The 19,204-nt window shown below is 44.1% G+C and overlaps 3 protein-coding genes across 3 annotated transcripts; 1 reads left to right on the top strand and 2 right to left on the bottom strand.

Moving 5' to 3' along the window:
* Positions 1 to 1,001: 1,001 nt before the first annotated feature.
* LOC115132158 (G-protein coupled receptor 37-like 1) lies at positions 1,002 to 4,363 on the top strand. Its single transcript, XM_029664457.2, has 2 exons — positions 1,002 to 1,923; positions 2,621 to 4,363. Exons 1-2 carry the CDS (start codon positions 1,255 to 1,257, stop codon positions 3,446 to 3,448), a joined length of 1,497 nt encoding a protein of 498 aa, XP_029520317.1. The 5' UTR covers positions 1,002 to 1,254; the 3' UTR covers positions 3,449 to 4,363.
* Positions 4,364 to 9,341: 4,978 nt separating this feature from the next.
* LOC115132157 (ADP-ribosylation factor-like protein 8A) lies at positions 9,342 to 12,930 on the bottom strand. Its single transcript, XM_029664456.2, has 7 exons — positions 12,501 to 12,930; positions 11,850 to 11,930; positions 11,545 to 11,618; positions 11,328 to 11,421; positions 10,997 to 11,064; positions 10,848 to 10,918; positions 9,342 to 10,760 (listed from the first exon to the last, which is right to left on the bottom strand). The coding sequence occupies exons 1-7, from the start codon at positions 12,621 to 12,623 to the stop codon at positions 10,705 to 10,707; spliced, it is 567 nt and encodes a 188-aa protein (XP_029520316.1). The 5' UTR covers positions 12,624 to 12,930; the 3' UTR covers positions 9,342 to 10,704.
* Positions 12,931 to 13,126: 196 nt separating this feature from the next.
* On the bottom strand, positions 13,127 to 18,172 carry LOC115132156 (tyrosine-protein phosphatase non-receptor type 7-like). Its single transcript, XM_029664455.2, has 9 exons — positions 17,980 to 18,172; positions 17,693 to 17,882; positions 17,516 to 17,600; positions 17,337 to 17,422; positions 15,147 to 15,284; positions 14,921 to 15,031; positions 14,607 to 14,764; positions 14,069 to 14,182; positions 13,127 to 13,565 (listed from the first exon to the last, which is right to left on the bottom strand). The coding sequence occupies exons 1-9, from the start codon at positions 18,087 to 18,089 to the stop codon at positions 13,397 to 13,399; spliced, it is 1,161 nt and encodes a 386-aa protein (XP_029520315.1). The 5' UTR covers positions 18,090 to 18,172; the 3' UTR covers positions 13,127 to 13,396.
* Positions 18,173 to 19,204: the final 1,032 nt, after the last annotated feature.

Here is a 19,204-nt window from a genome sequence, read left to right as displayed (position 1 = left end):
TCAAAGATGTAACATAGTAAATGTATGTCCCTCCAATTAGTATGATGTGTTACTTTTGCTCATGTTACATAAGACAGAAGGTTACGGGAAGGATGGGTGGGAATATAACATTTAATGTCTAGCAGCCCAAAGGTTGCGTGTTTGAATCACATCATGGACAATTTGAGCATTTTAGCTAATTAGCAACTGTGCAACTACTTACTACTTTTTTAGCTACATTGCAACTTCTTAGCATGTTAGCTAACCCTTCCCCTAACAGAGAGGAAGAGGTGAAGCTAGAGGGTCTACCCCCGTCAAAATCTGTCCACATGAGAATTTTAAAAAAAATCCCCACCTGGTCTGCTTATATTGGTCTGGTTATTAAGCAGACCAAGCAGACCAAGAACAAGTGGCCTGTCTTTCCGCCATTTGGACAGCGCCTCCACATTGTTAGGGGGGACACAAGACCATCGCATGATTATATACAGTATCTCTGACCCTAACCATAACATTAACCTCTAACCCTACCCTTAACCCCTAACCCTAATCTTAACCCCTAACCCACATTCTAATTGATTGTAAGATTAAGCAAACATCTCCACCTTTCCTATGGGCATTTCCTGTTGATACTGTTGTAGGTACAGTGGGGGGAGCTGAAACAGGACACACTTCCTTTACTACCAAAATATAGGGCACCTTTGGATAACACAACAGATCTGGTTATATAGATACTACACATCCAATAAAGATTTCTGCATTTGTCCTTATTGATGTTGTGCCAGTGTCTTTGTTTGCATGCCATTTTATTTCCTGAGGGATTCCACCACAAAGTGATATTGAAATGAATGGGAATAGATAGAGATTGGGGATTGATGTACTTTTTGCGTAGATACTGCCCCCTACATGAAAAACATGAAACTGCAACTGATATGTCCAAGTATTTTGACCAGCAGAGGGCACTTTTGGGGGTCCACAGAGAAAAACAGATGGGGTTCGACTGTTGTCTTTCCCTTTCCAAAGGGACCAGCTACCCACGTCTGGGCAGGCAGTGTACTTGTTAACAGACTCACAGATGCTCCTATAGGACTGCAGCCACAGGACGCAGAGAGAGAGTTCCCCAAGCTTCAGCATCTCACCACGGATTGGCACATTCTTCTCTTCTCCTAAATGAACTTCTGCTGAGGGGCCTCATTTTTACCACATCTCCTGCAGTGATCAAAGCTGGCAAGTTTTGGAATTTAAAGAAAATCTACTTTTCAGGCTACTCATCTCACGATGATTCCCTTTATTTCATTGGTGATACTATTGACAGTGTGGGCTTCCGATGCAAAAAATGTTCCACAGACAAACAGTGCATCTGTTGAAAAGGATATGTCAAATCTCGACATTCAAGTCATTCAAAGCCATGGTTATGGTGATGAGGATGTAAAACAACTGCAATTTGACAAACAGCACAAGAGAGCGCCGCGGGGCGCAGAGACCATGGACACAGACGCAGGTGAACCTCAGTCTACCTTCTCACAGTCTTATGAGAATGAATTCTTCACCACACCTAGAGCCACCCAGTTCTCTAACTCAACCCTAGACACTGGAGCCACTGGGGCCAACACAGATGGGGACCAGGACAATACCAGCACCACAGAGCGGGGCATCACCCACATCCACAACCCTCTGTACCCAGTGACTGACAGCTCCTACACTGCCTACGCTGTCATGTTCCTGTCCCTGGTGGTGTTCGCTGTGGGGATTATAGGGAACCTGGCTGTGATGTGCATCGTCTGGCACAACTACTACATGAGGAGTGCCTGGAACTACATCCTGGCCAGCTTGGCTTTCTGGGATTTCCTGGTGCTCTGCTTCTGTTTACCTGTGGTGGTCTTCAATGAGCTCACCAATAAGAGGCTGCTGGGGGACATCTCATGCAGAGTGGTACCATATATGGAGGTGGGTTTGATTCCCTTAGCCCCCCCCCCCTCCCCCCCACCCCCGCCATGGTGGAATCACTGTGGCCTTGTATGAAAATGATTAATGAGCATGGCTATGATCTGATTTATGACATTGTTGCAAATCAGCCAGTAAAATAAACGTATGGGTTGAATAATGTTTATGGGCCACATAGTGGTTTGAAATGTAAAATGTTGTAAATGTTTAAAACTTTTACCAATGTAATATTTATAGTACAATTTTATGGTAAATTACATAGTTGTATGTAAGCCATGCATTTTGTGTACAATTTTATCATGTCAAACTACAATTTAAAGTAATAATTTGACATCTCTACAGCTCATGTAACAGGTTGGAAAGACTGCTTCCATGTTGAAACTGTTGTCTAATTGAAATGGCCAGTGATACTGCCTTTGATCTGTTCTCTCAGACGGGTCATTTATGAGTGATGGGTTCAGTGATGGGTCTTAATGGGATATTTCTAGTTCCAGTGACATTCTGCTATAAAATAATGCTGTGTTAATAAATGGTGTGTGCAAGGTGTGAAAACGTTTCCCTCATTCCACCCACATTTGTAGGTCAACAGACCATAACTGTCATACAAAAGAACCATCTGCGGTAAGGATTTTGCAGAAGCAACAGCACACCATGAAAATTCTAGCATAGCTAACAAGTTTAACTCCATTTATCCCTCTAGGTGACTTCCCTAGGGGTGACTTCCTTCAGCCTGTGTGCCCTGGGTATCGACCGCTTTAATGCTACCACTAGCTCCCAGCCCAAGACCCGTCGGGTGGAGCGCTGTCAGTCCGTCCTGGCCAAGCTGCTGGTCATCTGGGTTGGTTCCATGGTGCTGGCGGCCCCAGAGCTGCTCCTATGGCAGCTCAGCCAGGCCGTGTCTCCAGCCACAGGGGCCTTGATGGACTCCTGCACCATGAACCCCACCTCCAACCTTCCCGAGTCCATCTACGCCCTGGTCATCAACTACCACGAGTGCCGCATGTGGTGGTACTTTGGCTGCTACTTCTGCCTGCCCGTAGTCTTCACCCTGCTGTGCCAGCTGGCCACCTGCCACGTGTCCAATGACGGTATCCCTGAGCGTCTGGAGGAGCGCTCCCCCTCCAAGAAGCAGAAGATGCAACACAGTCAACAGGTGGAGCGCCAGCTCAACTGCACCGTGATGGCCCTGGCCGTGGTCTACGGCATCTGCGCCCTGCCGGAGAACGTGTGCAACATCGTTCTGGCCTACACCGCCATGCCCATCTCTGATGACACCGCCACCCTACTGGCCCTCATCAACCAGTTCTTCTTGTTCTTCAAGTCGTCGGTGACGCCGGTGCTGCTGTTGTGCCTCTGTAAGTCCCTGGGCCAGGCCTTCATGGACTGCTGCTGCTGCTGCTGTGAGGAGTGCCAACCCGGCAGTTCCTCTTCCCCTGGCACCGAGGCCAAACTCAAGAGCACATCCTCCATCTTCTTTGACAAAGCCAAGGACAGCTCCACCATCCTGTCAATCAGCGGGTCCAGCTGAACTGGCTTCTCCTGCCTGCCTTTTCTTTCCATCCTGTCACCTAACCTGATTAGATGTGGTAACAAAACAACTCACCTTTCAGCAGTGGACATTCCAACCTCAACCTCACCCCCTTTCCTCCCCAGTCCCACCACACAGGGATCAGATGCTGGACCTCTCCATGGACACGCCTTTTGTTTTCAGTGTTATTAGTCAGAGGACTGGGACCATTGTCAGTGCCACCTTCTCTGTACCTTTAAAGTCTGTAATGTCTCTCCTTTTGATGTTCTCTCCAAATAGAGACCACACCCCATCCAGTTTTAAGGTGGTTCATTTTACAGGAAGTTAAGACTGACTAAGTGCAGATTAGGAGAAGAGCTCCATTTAATATCTTTGTAGAAGTGTCACCCCAATGTTTTCATCCTACGGATTATTAGATCAAGATAAACGGAGTATTATGTTAGATTATTATGATAGGTTTGACTAACTAACATTCCCTTGGAGCCTTAGAGTGTGGGGCACTGAGATAATTATTTTTGATGTCACAGCCTATTTACATATCTGTTAAACAATGTGTGTTCTCTCACTAGCCAACACAGACAAGTTTCTTCATGTCCCCCCCCCCCCCCCCCCCAACTCCAGATGGAGCTAATTCATCTTTAGCCATCCCGTATCACTGTATACATTATTACTTTGAGTTTTATTAATAATCAAGAGGGATGGTTAAGACGTAGTAATTTCCATCAAAGTGCTGTGAATAATAAATATTTGACGAGATCACCATGAAAAGTCACTGTACAGAGGTCAAGGTTATCAACCGGTTATAAGAAGGTCAAGAGAGAAGTCACCTCATTTTGTGAATAAGAGAAAAAATGGTTCTGAGATGTAAATCTGGCTGTAGTGTTGTTAATTTATCCAATAAAGGTTTATAATTTATCAGCTCTTGTCATTTTTCTCCTAGAGGGGTGTTGGGTGATTAGTGCTTGACTGAGCATCCCACTGACCATCTGAAACTCAATAATGGGGTTGTCCCCCTGAGCTGGAGCATATTTTTCCTCTCACTGATACAGGCTTTGGACAGCAGCAGAGCTGCTCTCATAAGGGTATCCTTGTTCTCCAGGGGCCGATGGAACCCTACATTCTGAATATCAATGCCCTGTTACTACAGTTGAGTTGCCAGGATACCGTCCCAAAATTCACGTGTAGTGCAGACTGGCCAAAGCCGGGCAGGCTTTTCACCATTTTCTCACCCTGCCCGGTTCCCCCGGAAACAAGGGGTTTTAACTGTCCAAATCAACATGGGGTGCTGCTGCATGTTCTCTCATGTTGTGGTGAAGGATAGAAGGAAAATAAATGATGTAGAAATGTTTCTAGTTTGTTTTATTTCACTTTTTTTTTAAATGGAGACGGACAAGGGCTAAGGTCAAAGTTGAATTTCTCTTTCTCAATTGCCACCGAAGTAATGCCGACAAGAAAGAGGTAAGACGGGGCTGTTTGAAAGGGGATCATAAACATTGCCCAATTGTTTTTACAGGCAACATACCATAAATCCTTGGAAATAAGTATTACAGTATTACAGTATTACAAGCTTGCACACAAATAACACACACTGGCAGTGCCAGAAAATAGGTCCATTTACATTTCTGCACACTTGTCTTTGGTGTTTCACAAATATAATACCAATGATTTCTCCACAATGACTTCTTGCTTAACATGTTTTCAGTAATCGGACAATGCAGGGCAAAACTGAAATAGTTTCATGAAGTATTCAGTCATGTTCTTTTCAATCAAATGAGCCACGATCTCTGCTTTGTACAAGTGCATATGATCTGATCTATGTTGATACCTTCTATCCTATTTCTGCTTGTGATGCCAGCTCGCTATGTCATCATGTACATTGAACCTTTCATCCTGGATGACTCATTCTGTTTCTTCACCTGTTGTAGTGCTTCATAAACTGTCCCTCTGCCTCAGTCCTTGTATATTAGTGGACTGGCGTTGGATGTTGTGGCAGGGGCTGTCTGTTGATTTGTGTTGGTGGCTTCATTAAGGAAACAGAGAGGGGACTGTTAACTGTGCAGTCATTAGTGGCCAGGGGAGCTGAAGAGCTCTGTGCTCACTGCTAATGAGGCTCCAGCACCTCTCTCTCTCTCTCTCTCTCTCTCTCTCTCTCTCTCTCTCTCTCTCTCTCTCTCTCTCTCTCTCTCTCTCTCTCTCTCTCTCTCTCTCTCTCTCACTCACACACACAGTCATCTGCCCAGGCCCTGACAGCCTCTGAACAGGCTCCAAGACCCAGAGAGAGAAACTCTAAAGAGGTCAACCCCCCGACAAAACACCCTCCTCTGTCTAACCCTGTCAATCAGTGCATATTTTAAGGAACCAGACTGTCTCTGTAGATTCCCACTGACTTCTAAGTCAATCACCATTGGTTATTGGTAGGCCCTATTGGCTTACAGGTGATCTTTGACATGCTTTACAATCAGGTTTTCTTGAGTTTCATTGTGGCGGTGATCTCTGATTGAACCTAGCCCATCCATCAGAAAATGATCATGTCACCAAGCCCTAATACAGCCATTACTTAGGTGGCAATTGAGAAAGAGAAATTCAACTTTGACCTTATTGTTGCAACCGTTGCAAAAAATAGAGCAGGTAACGTTGCTATTTTGACCAGGCTGCTGCATGCAGACTGACGCTTTGATTATGCTTTTTCATAATAACAATGACAAGTTGATGTCGGAGAGCAACAATAAAATGACCATGATTTAATATGTGCCAAAGTAGGTAAGATGATAGGGGACATTTAAACTGAGTTGGCAAGACTTTGAAACATATTACCACAATCATGACTAGCTCAGTTGGCAGAAATAAACATACAGGCTTTGTTGCCGGCAATACCGTTCAGATATTTAAAAAACTTTGGCGGCATGCTAAAGTTGGTAACAAAACGTCTTGGTTTAAAAGGTGTGTATGAGAATGCGTGATTGTTTTCAGACTGTGAATGGCTCTCATGGCTGTCTCAGACACTCTCCGTGTGAATGTGTGACTGCATGTGAATGTTTTTTGTATGGTGAGAGGCAATTCTGTATGTATGCCTATGTCATTGAGTGAGAGAGGAGAGAGAGTGTGTCTCTCTCTCATGCTGCATGTCCTCTTTGGGTTGGCTCAGTGAACGCAGACTAATATGCCCTGAATGTCCCCACTTATGAACACAGAGCTGCCTCACCTCCCCCTGATGCGGGAACAGTGTTTGTTTTGTTCTGTGGGAATACTGACGAGGGTGGGGGGGAGCTCTCAGAACCATTCACCCCTGTTGTCATGGCAGAGGCCTGACAAGGCAGAGGCCTGACAAGGCAGAGGCCTTGGCCCTTCCGAGAAACACAAACTGATCTGAATCAGAGAGATTGGCGCAGATCCTGAGCACGAACGGCCACACACACACACACCGGCCCGCTCCGGACCCCAGGCTTCTATAGCCACCGGACCACCTTGTTCTCTCTGGACAGGAAGTCCTGGTCAGCCTCATTATATTGTGCTGTGATGCCAAGGAGAGACAAAAACAGAACTTGTCACAACTCGTTTGTATTCATGGCCAATGGCGGTTAAACCCAGAGGAGAGTAGAGAGGGAAGTAACTTATTTTCAGCTTTAGTCTGGCCATTCTGAGATCACCACTTCCATAGCACCTCTCTGGTACCCACAATTACTCCCCTCTTTGGGGTCTGGGTGATTGGGAAGCCCTCCAAAACACCTCAATCCAACTTATTTGGATTGAGGTGAGATTTGCCATACACAAAGGCTTCACACACTTGTTGAAAATCAGTTCTGCGAAAGGGAGAAAGATTGTGGTGTGGGGGTAGAAAGAAATCCCCTTAATTGTGTCGTGTAAGCATGTTAGAGCCTAACTGCTGTTTTAGGTGTAGAGTTCTTAGTTTACAAATCCCTCTTCCATACCAGCGTTTGACTAAATCTAAAATGGCCATTTTTGCATAGTTAAATATACAGAGAAAAAAATACACAGTGACAACAGATCTCTAAAATCAATTATTTTAAAGTAAAAGTGCCAGTCAGTGGTATTAGTTTCCCCACAGGGCAGCATTGTGTAGCCTGCTCACCATGCTGCTAGGCTAAATACTGCAGAAGTGGATCATCTCAAAGTGACAGCCCTGAGGTTATTAACCATGAATCCTGCCAAACGTCCATTCTAATGCACGACCTTCTATCATTACAAAATGTCCCTCAGAATGCTCATTATAATGCGATAGAAACCAGATCTGAAGTAGTTTAAACCACACACATACAAATGTATACCATATATGCATTCAGAATAGGGTTTGACTGCCTTAGTCTACTCTCAATCACCCAGAAAGGACCTGTGACTGGGAAGCTACTGCCCCCTGCTGTTCACAATACTTGCTTAATGTAGGTAGGCTTGGATCTTCCCCTGAGGAAATCCTTTACACACACACATACATTTGAACTCAACAAAAAAAGAAATGTCCTCTCACTGTCAACTGTGTTTATTTTCAGCAAACTTAACATGTGTAAATATTTGTATGAACATGACAAGATTCAACAACTGAGACAAACTGAACAAGTTCCAGACATGTGACGAACAAATGGAAAAATCTGTCCCTGAACAAAGGGGGGGGGGGGGTCAAAATCAAAAGTAACAATCGGTATCTGGTGTGGCCACCAGCTGCATTAAGTACTGCAGTGCATCTCCTCCTCATGGACTGCACCAGATTTGCTAGCTCTTGCTGTGAGATGTTACACCACTCTTCCACCAAGGCACTTGCAAGTTCCCGGACAATTCTGGGGGCCCTAGCCCTCACCCTCCGATCCAACAGGTCCCAGACGTGCACAATGGGATTGAGATCCGGGCTCTTCGCTGGCCATGGCAGAACACTGACATTCCTGTCTTGCAGGAAATCACACACAGAATGAGCAGTATGGCTGGTGGCATTATCATGCTGGAGGGTCATGTCAGGATGAACCTGCAGGAAGGGTACCACGAGGGAGGATATCTTCCCTGTAACGCACAGCGTTGAGATTGCCTGCAATGACAACAAGCTCAGTCCGATGATGCTGTGACACACCGCCCCAAATCATGACGGACCCTCCACCTCCAAATCGATCCCACTCCAGAGTACAGGCCTCGGTGTAACACCCATTCCTTCGACGATAAACGCGAATCCGACCATCACCCCTGGTGAGACAAAGCCGCGACTCGTCAGTGAAGAGCACCGTCTTAGGCGTCTCACAGTACGGACATCACAATTTATTGCCCTGGCCACATCTGCAGTCCTCATGCCTCCTTACAGCATGCCTAAGGCATGTTCACGCAGATGAGCAGGGACCCTGGTAATCTTTCTTTTGGTGTTTTTCAGAGTCAGTAGAAAGGCCTCTTTATTGTCCTAAGTTTTCCTAACGGACCTTAATTGCCTGTTAGTGTCTTAACGACCGTTCCACAGGTGCACGTTAATGAATTGTTTACGGTTCATTGAACAAGCATGGGAAACGGTGTTTAAACCCTTTACAATGAAGATCTGTGAAGTTATTTGGATTTTTACAAATTATCTTTGAAAGACAGGGTCCTGAAAAGGGGACGTTTCTTTTTTTTGCTGAGTTTATATATGGTAAGAGGTAAAAGTTGGCGGTGTCACTGCTATTTTTCCTCATTGACTGAAGTGATTGCAACCTCGTCACAACCTTGTGACGAGTGCCGTGGCATGGACCTTTACTGAGAGCAACAGAAACACTAACTTTCTCCCACATTGACTCCTTCATACACACAAAACAGACAGACAACATCACATGGAAAGCACCAACCATCATCCCAACAACCCAAAGCTACAGTGAGATTCTGTATTGTTTGGCAACAATAACCATATGAATTCTGCAGAGCATGTATGAAGTTGTTTTCACCATTGTTTTTAGTTAGTATTATTCACAATCATCAATTTAATTGAAACAATGTACAAACAGGTTAAACCAGATACAGTATTTACTATTATTTGCCATAAAAAATAACAATTTTTAGTTCATTCTCAAAGGTCCCACAAATACTTATGCCCAAGCATGCAAACAAATAAGTAAAGATATTTTGCTGTGGGTTGTCAATAATCAAAAATTACTTAGGTAATTTTGGCAATGTAGGAAGCAGAATAATTCATAGACATGTAAGTTTAGTTTATACAAAATGAGATAGAAGCCTTCACCGTTAGTGGCACCTGTACAATCTCAATTTATCGAGTGGACTTCTTTATCAACAGTCACCGAATAACAGATTTGACATTTTATAATGGGGTTATTCATGACTCGTGATGAGACAAAAACTGTCCAAGTAGTATCTGTACATTACTGGATGGAAATGAGCCATTACATAAATGAATGGTAAGAAAGGGGAAAGAATATGCAAAAATCAATAAATATATATTTTGTTTATAAACCATGTGTTGGTTTATAAAAGATCTCTGAAAATGTAAAAAGTCCAGGTTGCTTAGTTTAAAGAAACCCTGTCTGCTGTTTCTAAAGTAACAGAAGGGTGTCTGGGCGAAAGACAGAGATGACGACATATCACGCAAATGTATATATAGATATATATTGACAATAGAGATTACGTCAAGGGTACTCTTTAACAACACCTACCATTAGCCTTTAAAAAAATGAGAGGCGGAGATACTTGTACACACTCCAAGTATTTAAATCAAATGGTGTAATGCTCCCCCTTCAAAAAAGGTACATACATGTACAGTACCGTTTCAGTTGAGCACCGACATTGGGAAGTGATAAGACTATGGCCTGAGTCTTATATTGTTTGAGATTTGATATCAGCGTTCTAAACTTGACTTTGGGGCTGTTAATTGATGCAGTGTTCAGAGTCCATAGTCTTTTCTACCTATTGGGATCAGAGGTTACGTACAGTACTCCGCCCTGTCTCCGGGATCAGTTGAATATGAACCTCAACATCAGCAGAGATGATGAAGTATGAAATATGAACACAATTATCATTTTTTTCATTTTTCAGGGCAGCTAAGTACCACTTTATCCATCAGAGGTCATATGTCACTACAATAATTATTATATTACAAAAAAGAAAATGAACAGTGCAAGTAAAACGTTTCCAGGCTCTCTTCAGGAGAGTGGAATCAGGCAAGGAGTCTTGGCAAGAGAGGGCCATCCAAAGAAAATAGGGGGAGAATGGACAAGCTTGGGAGGATAGAGGACCTGTGCAGGCCTGTGGGGCGGTCTCAGGGCTGTGACCGTGAGATGAGGTTCTCATGAAGTGCTCCGCTTGGTTCTGGAGTGCTGGATCAGCCACTGTAGTGTTATATCTGGGGGTAAAATAACAGAAGTTTAAAATGCAATGAAATAAATAAGCAAACCGGAAATAACAAGTCATAAAGTCGTCAGATACTGACCAATGTTGTCCTTTTCCTTGCAAGAGATAGAGTAACAGCAGATTTCTCTGTCCTGGATGGCTGAGAGGTTCCTGTGGATCACAGAACAGCCATGAGGATCACTCATTCTCACACACACACACACACACACACACACAGCTGGTGCTTACATCCTCTCAATCAGCTCTTTCTCATCAAGCGACCCAGGAAGATCTCTCTTGTTCCCCAAGACAAGAACCTGTGAGGGGGAAACAATATGGAGAGTTGGACAAAGTCAAAGTAATATGAATATAGGCCATTGAGCAGACGCTTTTATCCAAAGCTACTTAGTCATGAGTGCATACATGTTACGTATGGGTGGTCCCAGGAATCCAACCCACTATCCTGCATTGCAAGCGACCATGCTCTACCAACAGAGCTAGAGGACCACACGAGGAAATTGAAGCAATTAGGCCCACTACTGTAGCTATTAGATCAGCCAGTTCTGTATGGGGTACTCACAGGAATACCCTGGAGCTGGGGCTTGTCCAACAAGTTGTGTAGTTCATTCTTAGAGGCCTCAATTTTCTCTGGATCAGCTGCATCAACCATGTACCTTTAAAATGATATGGTTTCAAAAGGTTGAATAAACATCCCTATTTGAAATGGGCAACCAATATAATTGACCACCCCCACCACAAGGGGTAGGAGGCATGACTGAGTCAATGCTGTTACTCACACGATGGCACTGACTCCTCGGCAGTATCGCTCCCACATACTCCTGAATCGAGGCTGACCGCCGATATCCCACAGCTAGAAAAGCAAGGGAACAAAACATCAATACAGCCTTGATACTGTGAATCTAATCCATTTTACACCTTTTACAATTAATTAAATAGCTTCAGTGAGGCACAGTCAATCCGAGAGCCCATCCAAGATCCCCCTAAATACTTAACTCTCCTCTCGCTGGAGTAACCAAGTGATGAATCAAGTATGACCATTAAGTGGCCTGACCCCTGTCCGTTGACCTGGCAATGTACTGACCTTAATGGTGACGTTTCCCTTGGTGATTTTCCTCATGTTGAAGCCCACTGTGGGAATCATGTCTTCACTGAACTGGCCAGACTGCAAGGGGTTAAGAATAGAGGTGGGTTACAGATTAAGTTAAATGAAATCACCTGGCAAATACTGTTTGTAATATTGCCAGGACTTAAATTGTGAAATATGATCCTGTCGCTCATAAAACTGACCCTAGTAATTTCATGAAAGGGACTTAAGAAATACGATTGAATGCACTGTGCACAAGTGAACTGTCAGGACATACACGTGTGTGATGGGGGGATGATGATAGGCGAGTATTGTCCGTATCCACAGGTCACGCACGGTGTGGTGGCACTACTGCATGCCTCATGTGCATGCTGTCGTTAAGCGAACAGAGCTAGGGTCATCATCAGCGCCCGTACATGTCAGCAACGACAAAACGTTAGCTTCCTCGCTAAAGCCGATATTTAAATTGTCATCGAGACGTAGCTAGCTAACGTGATACAAAATGGATATAACAACAAAAGCTAGCTAACGCTATCTAACTGCTGAGATAGCAAGCGCTTGCGTTGGTGGAGCACACGAGCAGACATCTCGATCTGTTCAACAAGGACATCAGCAGATCAGAGGACAGCAATAAATGATTGACCGTACCGCAATCACGTTCACGAAGGTTGTCTTTCCCGAATACTGTAGTCCCACCAAAGTCAACTCCATCTCCTCCTTCCAAAATAGTGCTTTAAACCAGTCAAGGAGCTTGTTGATCAAAGCGATCATTCTGGGAGCGTTGTGATGGCACTGCTACTACTGGGAAAGGGAGCTTGCTAGCCAGCTAGCTAACGTGAGTTACAAGTTCCCTAGCTAGCGCTATCTAGTGTGCAGTGGCAACACAGTAACGTTACATACAGAACGAATAGCGTGCCTGTAATGAATATTCCCTAAATAATCTGTTTTGCGCGCACGTGTTGGCTATATTATTTTTTTTTTTTCAGTTATCTGCCTTGTTTACTATGCCTCTTTCCTCCCTGTCTGTATTTTCCAATAAGGGTTGTTCTTCCTCATTGAGTGGGGTTTCAGAATCACGTAGTGAGAGGAGTGCTCGATAAAGAGGGTACTCAGCGCAAATGAGGCTCTGCTTTCCCGAGACTTGCCCTCTGCTGGAGAGAAGGAACATTGCCGTAGCTCTTGTGTATTTATTTTCTGTTCTACATATCACCATGTATTGATCAATGATGAAATAAACCTGGAACCTGGAAAATAATTAAATAATAATACATGTATTTATCTACTATATGTATTTATTCTTCAGCATGTCAAGTGAACTGCAATTAGGTCTAATTAGAGCCAAGGACATTATGCATAATACTTGTTTTTATTATCATGGTAGCAAATATGGACAATATTAATACTAATGACGTTCAATAAAATTCTAACTGCATGGTGTGGTGAGTACCACATCACATGCCCATCAAAATGCCACAATCAATGTCACGGTCAAGAGGATGAGATGGCCACAGATTTCCAGGAGCTTATTCCCCCATGCGGAAATATCAAGTTTTAGCTGGGCTTTCTCTGGCACCGCATGTCCCCATGGTTTTAATGGTCTGGATGGGGACAGGGCTCTCTGAGCCACTGTCTGTGTTCCCCAGCTGCCTACTGTACTGAGCCAGGGTGAGGTACAGGAACTGGTACTGCTCACTGGTCTGGATCATACCACCCCTAAAAACACAGAGGCGGAGAGAGTGAGGGAGAAGCATCGTTTAGGGCAGCATCCCCAAACTACACCATTTTTTTCATAACTCAAAATAAATATCAAATGCTGTGTTTGAACCAAAGTGCTCACTTGATAGTTCATGTGATAAGTAACAGAGTTTGGTTTAAATTTGCTTGTCACTTTAGTTTCAAGTTTTAATGTCACATGCACAAGTACAGTGAAATGCCTTTCTTGCGAACTCAAAGCCCAACAATGCAATAGCCAATAACAGTGTATTACTAGAAATAAAGAAAAAATACGAGAAATAAGAATAATAAATATGAAATACGCAATTAAGTAAGTAAGCATACTATATACAGGAAAGATTTTAAAAATTAGTTTCAATAGCATATTTACATGTGCAGGGATAGTGGAGTGATGGAGGTAGACATGTATAGGGGTAAGGTGACTAGGCAACAGGTTACTACCAGAAGCAGGGCGGATGGCCAAAGTGTGTAGTGGCTAGTACCTGTCCAGGCGTAGCTTACAGACGATCCGAAGCACATCAGCCTTACTAGTGTGTTGCAGCTGTAGGCATCCAATGCTGCTGGCGATGAAACAACCTGTTCTGCCAATCCCTGCACTGCAAGACAGAGCCCACGAGAGCATGTCAAATAGAGCTGTAACATTCAAACGTCTGTCATACAATGTATTTATACTTCAGTCTTTCTGATACAGTATCTACCAGAAATACACAGTCCACTTGTACATTATACTGTATATCACAACACAAACGGAATTCCATAGCATTCACCTTTGCCGTCAGTAAGTGAATTCAAGCCATTCACCATGAATCATTTCGGAGCCTAATTCTGACTGACAGGTATGTGAAAGGAGCCTCCCTAAGGTGTCGCAACGTATAAATTCTCTGTCGGTGAGATCTGTTCAAGTAGCCAAGGGCTATTTTCTTTTCAAGGACATTCTATCTTACGTCATTGTTTGATCTTTCACATTTATTATATTGATAGCTAATGAGAACCCGTGTTAACGGGGTGTGCTAGTGGGACCTGCAGTGGACGATGGTGGGTCCTGGGCTGGGTATGGACTGCCTGTGTTCATCCACATCCACCACCAGTCTGAGCAGGGGCCCAGTGCAGTCTGGGGTCTGGTGGTCTGGCCATGTGGAGTACCAGTAGTGTCTTACCTGCCTGTTCTCTGAGCCCACCTGTCAGACACATTGTTGTTAGTGAATTATTTGGTTCATTCTTTCATTCATTCAATCATTCATTCAGAAGTTCGGAAATGTTTAAAACTGGTGTAACCCAGCACTTTGACTGGCATTACTTCACACTTTACAGATGATAATAACCTACTATCTCACCTGTATAATCATATCTCGAATGGTGTAGCCATCACATTCTTTCACAATGGACACTCTGACCTCAAATATGCCATAGCTGCCGTCCTTCTCTGGCCAGTAAAGCTCGCACTTCTGAAAAACAGGACACACTTTTTGTAGACTGTAGACGTAAACATCAATATGTCTGTCAACGGAAACCATTGATGAAAGCTATGGAGGTGGGATAAAATTGACATATCCCTGTCACCTCGTTCTTCTCCTTTAGCTTGGTGATCATGACAATGGTGGTGGATCCCTCCTGCCACACCATCTCCCAGAAGTCATGCACAGTGTTGAGCATGGGGCCCTGGGTGGCGATGTAGGCACAGGGTGCACCGTTGTAACCCTGTGTGGGAGACAGCAAGAGTTGAGGCTGTGTCATTCGTTTCCACTTTGACTTCCTGTGGGTTTCCTTGGTTGACATGATACACCCACGTAAACCAACCGTATCACTCTTTACATCATTGAAGGGGCAAGCTACAGTTGCTGCATCCATTTTTGGACTGATAAATGAGTGATATGTAGGCTTGATTTTTGAAGAATATAACTTATAAATGCCTCATGAGCTTAGTCCAACTGTAGTACACTCTTAGAAAAAGGGATCCAAAAGGGTTCTTCCGCTGCCCCCATAGGATAACCCTTTTTTGTTCTAGGTAGAACCCTTTTGGGTTCCATGTAGAACTTGCAGAGGAAAAGGTTATGCATGGAACCCAAAAAGGTTCTACCTGGAACCAAAAGTGTTCTACAGTACCTGGCACCAGAAATGGTTCTTCAAAGTGTCCTCCTATCGGGACAGTTAAAGTGTCCTCCTATCGGGACAGTTAAAGTGTCCTCCTATCGGGACAGTTAAAGTGTCCTCCTATGGGGACAGTTAAAGTGTCCTCCTATCGAGACAATTAAAGTGTCCTCCTATGGGGACAGTTAAAGTGTCCTCCTATCGGGACAGTTAAAGTGTCCTCCTATCGGGACAGTTAATGTGTCCTCCTATCGGGACAGTTAAAGTGTCCTCCTATCGGGACAGTTAAAGTGTCCTCCTATGGGGACAGTTAAAGTGTCCTCCTATCGGGACAGTTAAAGTGTCCTCCTATCGGGACAGTTAAAGTGTCCTCCTATCGGGACAGCCGAAGTGTCCTCCTATCGGGACAGTTAAAGAGTCCTCCTATCGGGACAGTTAAAGTGTCCTCCTATGGGGACAGTTAAAGTGTCCTCCTATGGGGACAGTTAAAGTGTCCTCCTATCGGGACAGTTAAAGTGTACTCCTATGGGGACAGTTAGTGTCCTCCGATCGGGACAGTTAAAGTGTCCTCCTATCGGGACAGTTAAAGTGTCCTCCTATCGGGACAGTTAAAGTGTCCTCCTATGGGGACAGTTAAAGTGTCCTCCTATCGAGACAATTAAAGTGTCCTCCTATCGGGACAGTTAAAGTGTCCTCCTATGGGGACAGTTAAAGTGTCCTCCTATCGGGACAGTTAAAGTGTCCTCCTATCGGGACAGTTAATGTGTCCTCCTATCGGGACAGTTAAAGTGTCCTCCTATCGGGACAGTTAAAGTGTCCTCCTATGGGGACAGTTAAAGTGTCCTCCTATCGGGACAGTTAAAGTGTCCTCCTATCGGGACAGTTAAAGTGTCCTCCTATCGGGACAGCCGAAGTGTCCTCCTATCGGGACAGTTAAAGAGTCCTCCTATCGGGACAGTTAAAGTGTCCTCCTATGGGGACAGTTAAAGTGTCCTCCTATGGGGACAGTTAAAGTGTCCTCCTATCGGGACAGTTAAAGTGTACTCCTATGGGGACAGTTAGTGTCCTCCGATCGGGACAGTTAAAGTGTCCTCCTATCGGGACAGTTAAAGTGTCCTCCTATCGGGACAGTTAAAGTGTCCTCCTACCGGGACAGTTAAAGTGTCCTCCTATGGGGACAGTTAAAGTGTCCTCCTATGGGGACAGTTAAAGTGTCCTCCTATCGGGACAGTTAAAGTGTCCTCCTATCGGAACAGCCGAAGAACCCTTTTAAGTTCTAGATAGCAAAGTATAAGCTTGTTTTACTCCCATGTTTGTATACAAAGTAAATTTACACATACACTGTATAGACTCAAAACATGATTAAAACTATCATTTTTTATCTCATGGATGGTCAGTACTTGCATCTATAGCTCTGTCTATGAATTTGAGAGTGGTTACATTTCTCCAGCCCCATCCCACAGCCTTTTTTGCAAAATAGTGGTGGCGAGTACGCTTTGTTATAATTTCAACTGCTGATTGCCGCTTTAACATACACTGTGCAGTGTGTATTCTTGACTTTCTCCTCACCTTTTGTATTACTCTTACTTTAAGTTCGCTTGACACAGTTGTGTCAAAAATGCATAAATAAAGGCCGTGGTTGTAATAATGCCTGATTCTAACCTTTATGTAGTTTGCATTGATGTATCTCCCAGTATCACCCACTTCCTCTGCTGCAGGGTTCCTCAGACACACACGGGTCTCAGGATCTGGTTAACATGATTATACTGTTTACATTGCCTGGGTGCCAGCGTGTTTCAGCATTTATCAGCTATTTCATCACACATGACTTAGGCACTCACTTGGCAGTATGGTCTTGTATCTGTCTTTTAAGGCGTGTCCTGGAATGTCCAGCTCTGCAGGGATGACGAAGTTTGGAGGAATCTTCTGTTGGAAAGAATGGACAGGCTAAGGCTACAGATTCCACCTGATCCTACATGCAGTCAATCTCTGCACGTACAGTTACAGTAGATATTAACCTGGTACTCTGAGTTCAACCTGCTGGACTCGTCAGATGCCTCCTGCAGCTGAGAGGGGGTCAGAGGGCGTGTTGAGGTCCTCAGCAGGTGGAGGAGGGTCTCTCTGGGGGTGGAGATGGAGCACAAGGGCTCCACCGCACCCAGGCTGAGGCTGTTCACGTCCAGCACCAGGGACACATTGGAGCCCCGTCTGAGGATGTATGGAACCACAGAGAGGACAAAAGGTCACGAACTCTGTTCAATAAATATAATGACAGTACTGTTTATTATCATGGATGTCTCTCTACCTCTCCTGGAGCTGGAATGGTTTGCGAGGAGCTGTGGCAGCAGGGCAGGGGAATGACTGTTCCTGGTCCACAGGTTGTGATGATGATGGGGATTCTACTGACTCATTCATGGTGGTGTGTGGAACGACTGGGAGGTTTAGAAGGATACCATACAACCATACTCTACTGACATCTGCTCATAGAGTGAAAACGGACCTGAGAGAGAGAGAGAGAAAGTTGTAAACTACATCTAGTTCAACTAGTAATTTAACTATATTTTGCATTAGCTTGGTGGTAGCTGAACTAAATTCGAATCTAGGTAGTCTTTTCAGTATTATCAATAATTTATTGTTAAAACGAGAGGCTTCTTTAATTTAAAGACCCTTGCGCCCTTCGGTCTCAACATAGACTTTGATCTGAAGCCATTTTTGTGATTATTGTGACTTTGCCATTGTAATTGTGTGTAAACTTGTATAGTCAAATTAATCTATGATCGTATGCTATCCATTTGTTTGTATGCTGTTCTTTGTATGACATTTTAATATTTGATTATTAACCAATGATATTAGGCCACTCCTGGCCATGATTACAGACACCTGTGTCTTTTGACACTACATTAACGAGTCATCCCGCAGTGTTTGTGATTATACCCTGATGAAGACAGCTTGGCTGTCGAAACGTTGGTATTACATTTTTGCATCTGAGCTCCAAGAGTGTGCGGCTCTCTTTTATTTTTCAAGTTTCTACTCCGCTAGCCAGCACCTCGTCTTAATAGGTGTGCGTTTCTTTTTCTTCTAGTCTTTTCAGTATAATTTTTTTTTGCTGCCATGTAGTGTTGTAGCTACAGTAACTACTGAAAGTACACACTACTTTTTTTGGCTGAAGGAGCCAATCATTTCCAGCATCAGACCTGCCTAATGGTCACTTGAAATATTGTTTTCGTGTTTTATAGGCTAAAGTGATCTGTTCTTGCCATTTATAGTCTATGACAGGGATCATCAACTAGATTCAGCCACAGGCCGATTTTTGCCTGAGTGGGCTGGAACATAATTACTAATAATTTGTAGACCGCAAATTGACCGCAAGAAGCCCAAAGCGATATAATTGACTAAAACATAATAATTTTGTCACATCTTCTCCTGCAACGCCCTCTACTGCTCATCCTGTGTCGCCTTGATCTGCTGTCTCCCCCAGTGCTCTTTCCCTCTGTGTGTGTGTGTGTGTGTGTGTGTGTGTGTGTGTGTGT

This window comes from Oncorhynchus nerka, linkage group LG7, assembly GCF_034236695.1.
Source record: "Oncorhynchus nerka isolate Pitt River linkage group LG7, Oner_Uvic_2.0, whole genome shotgun sequence".
NCBI classification, from domain to species: domain Eukaryota; kingdom Metazoa; phylum Chordata; class Actinopteri; order Salmoniformes; family Salmonidae; genus Oncorhynchus; species Oncorhynchus nerka.
The sequence above is the reverse complement of the archived record's forward strand: the minus strand, read 5'-3'. Positions and strand labels throughout refer to the sequence as shown.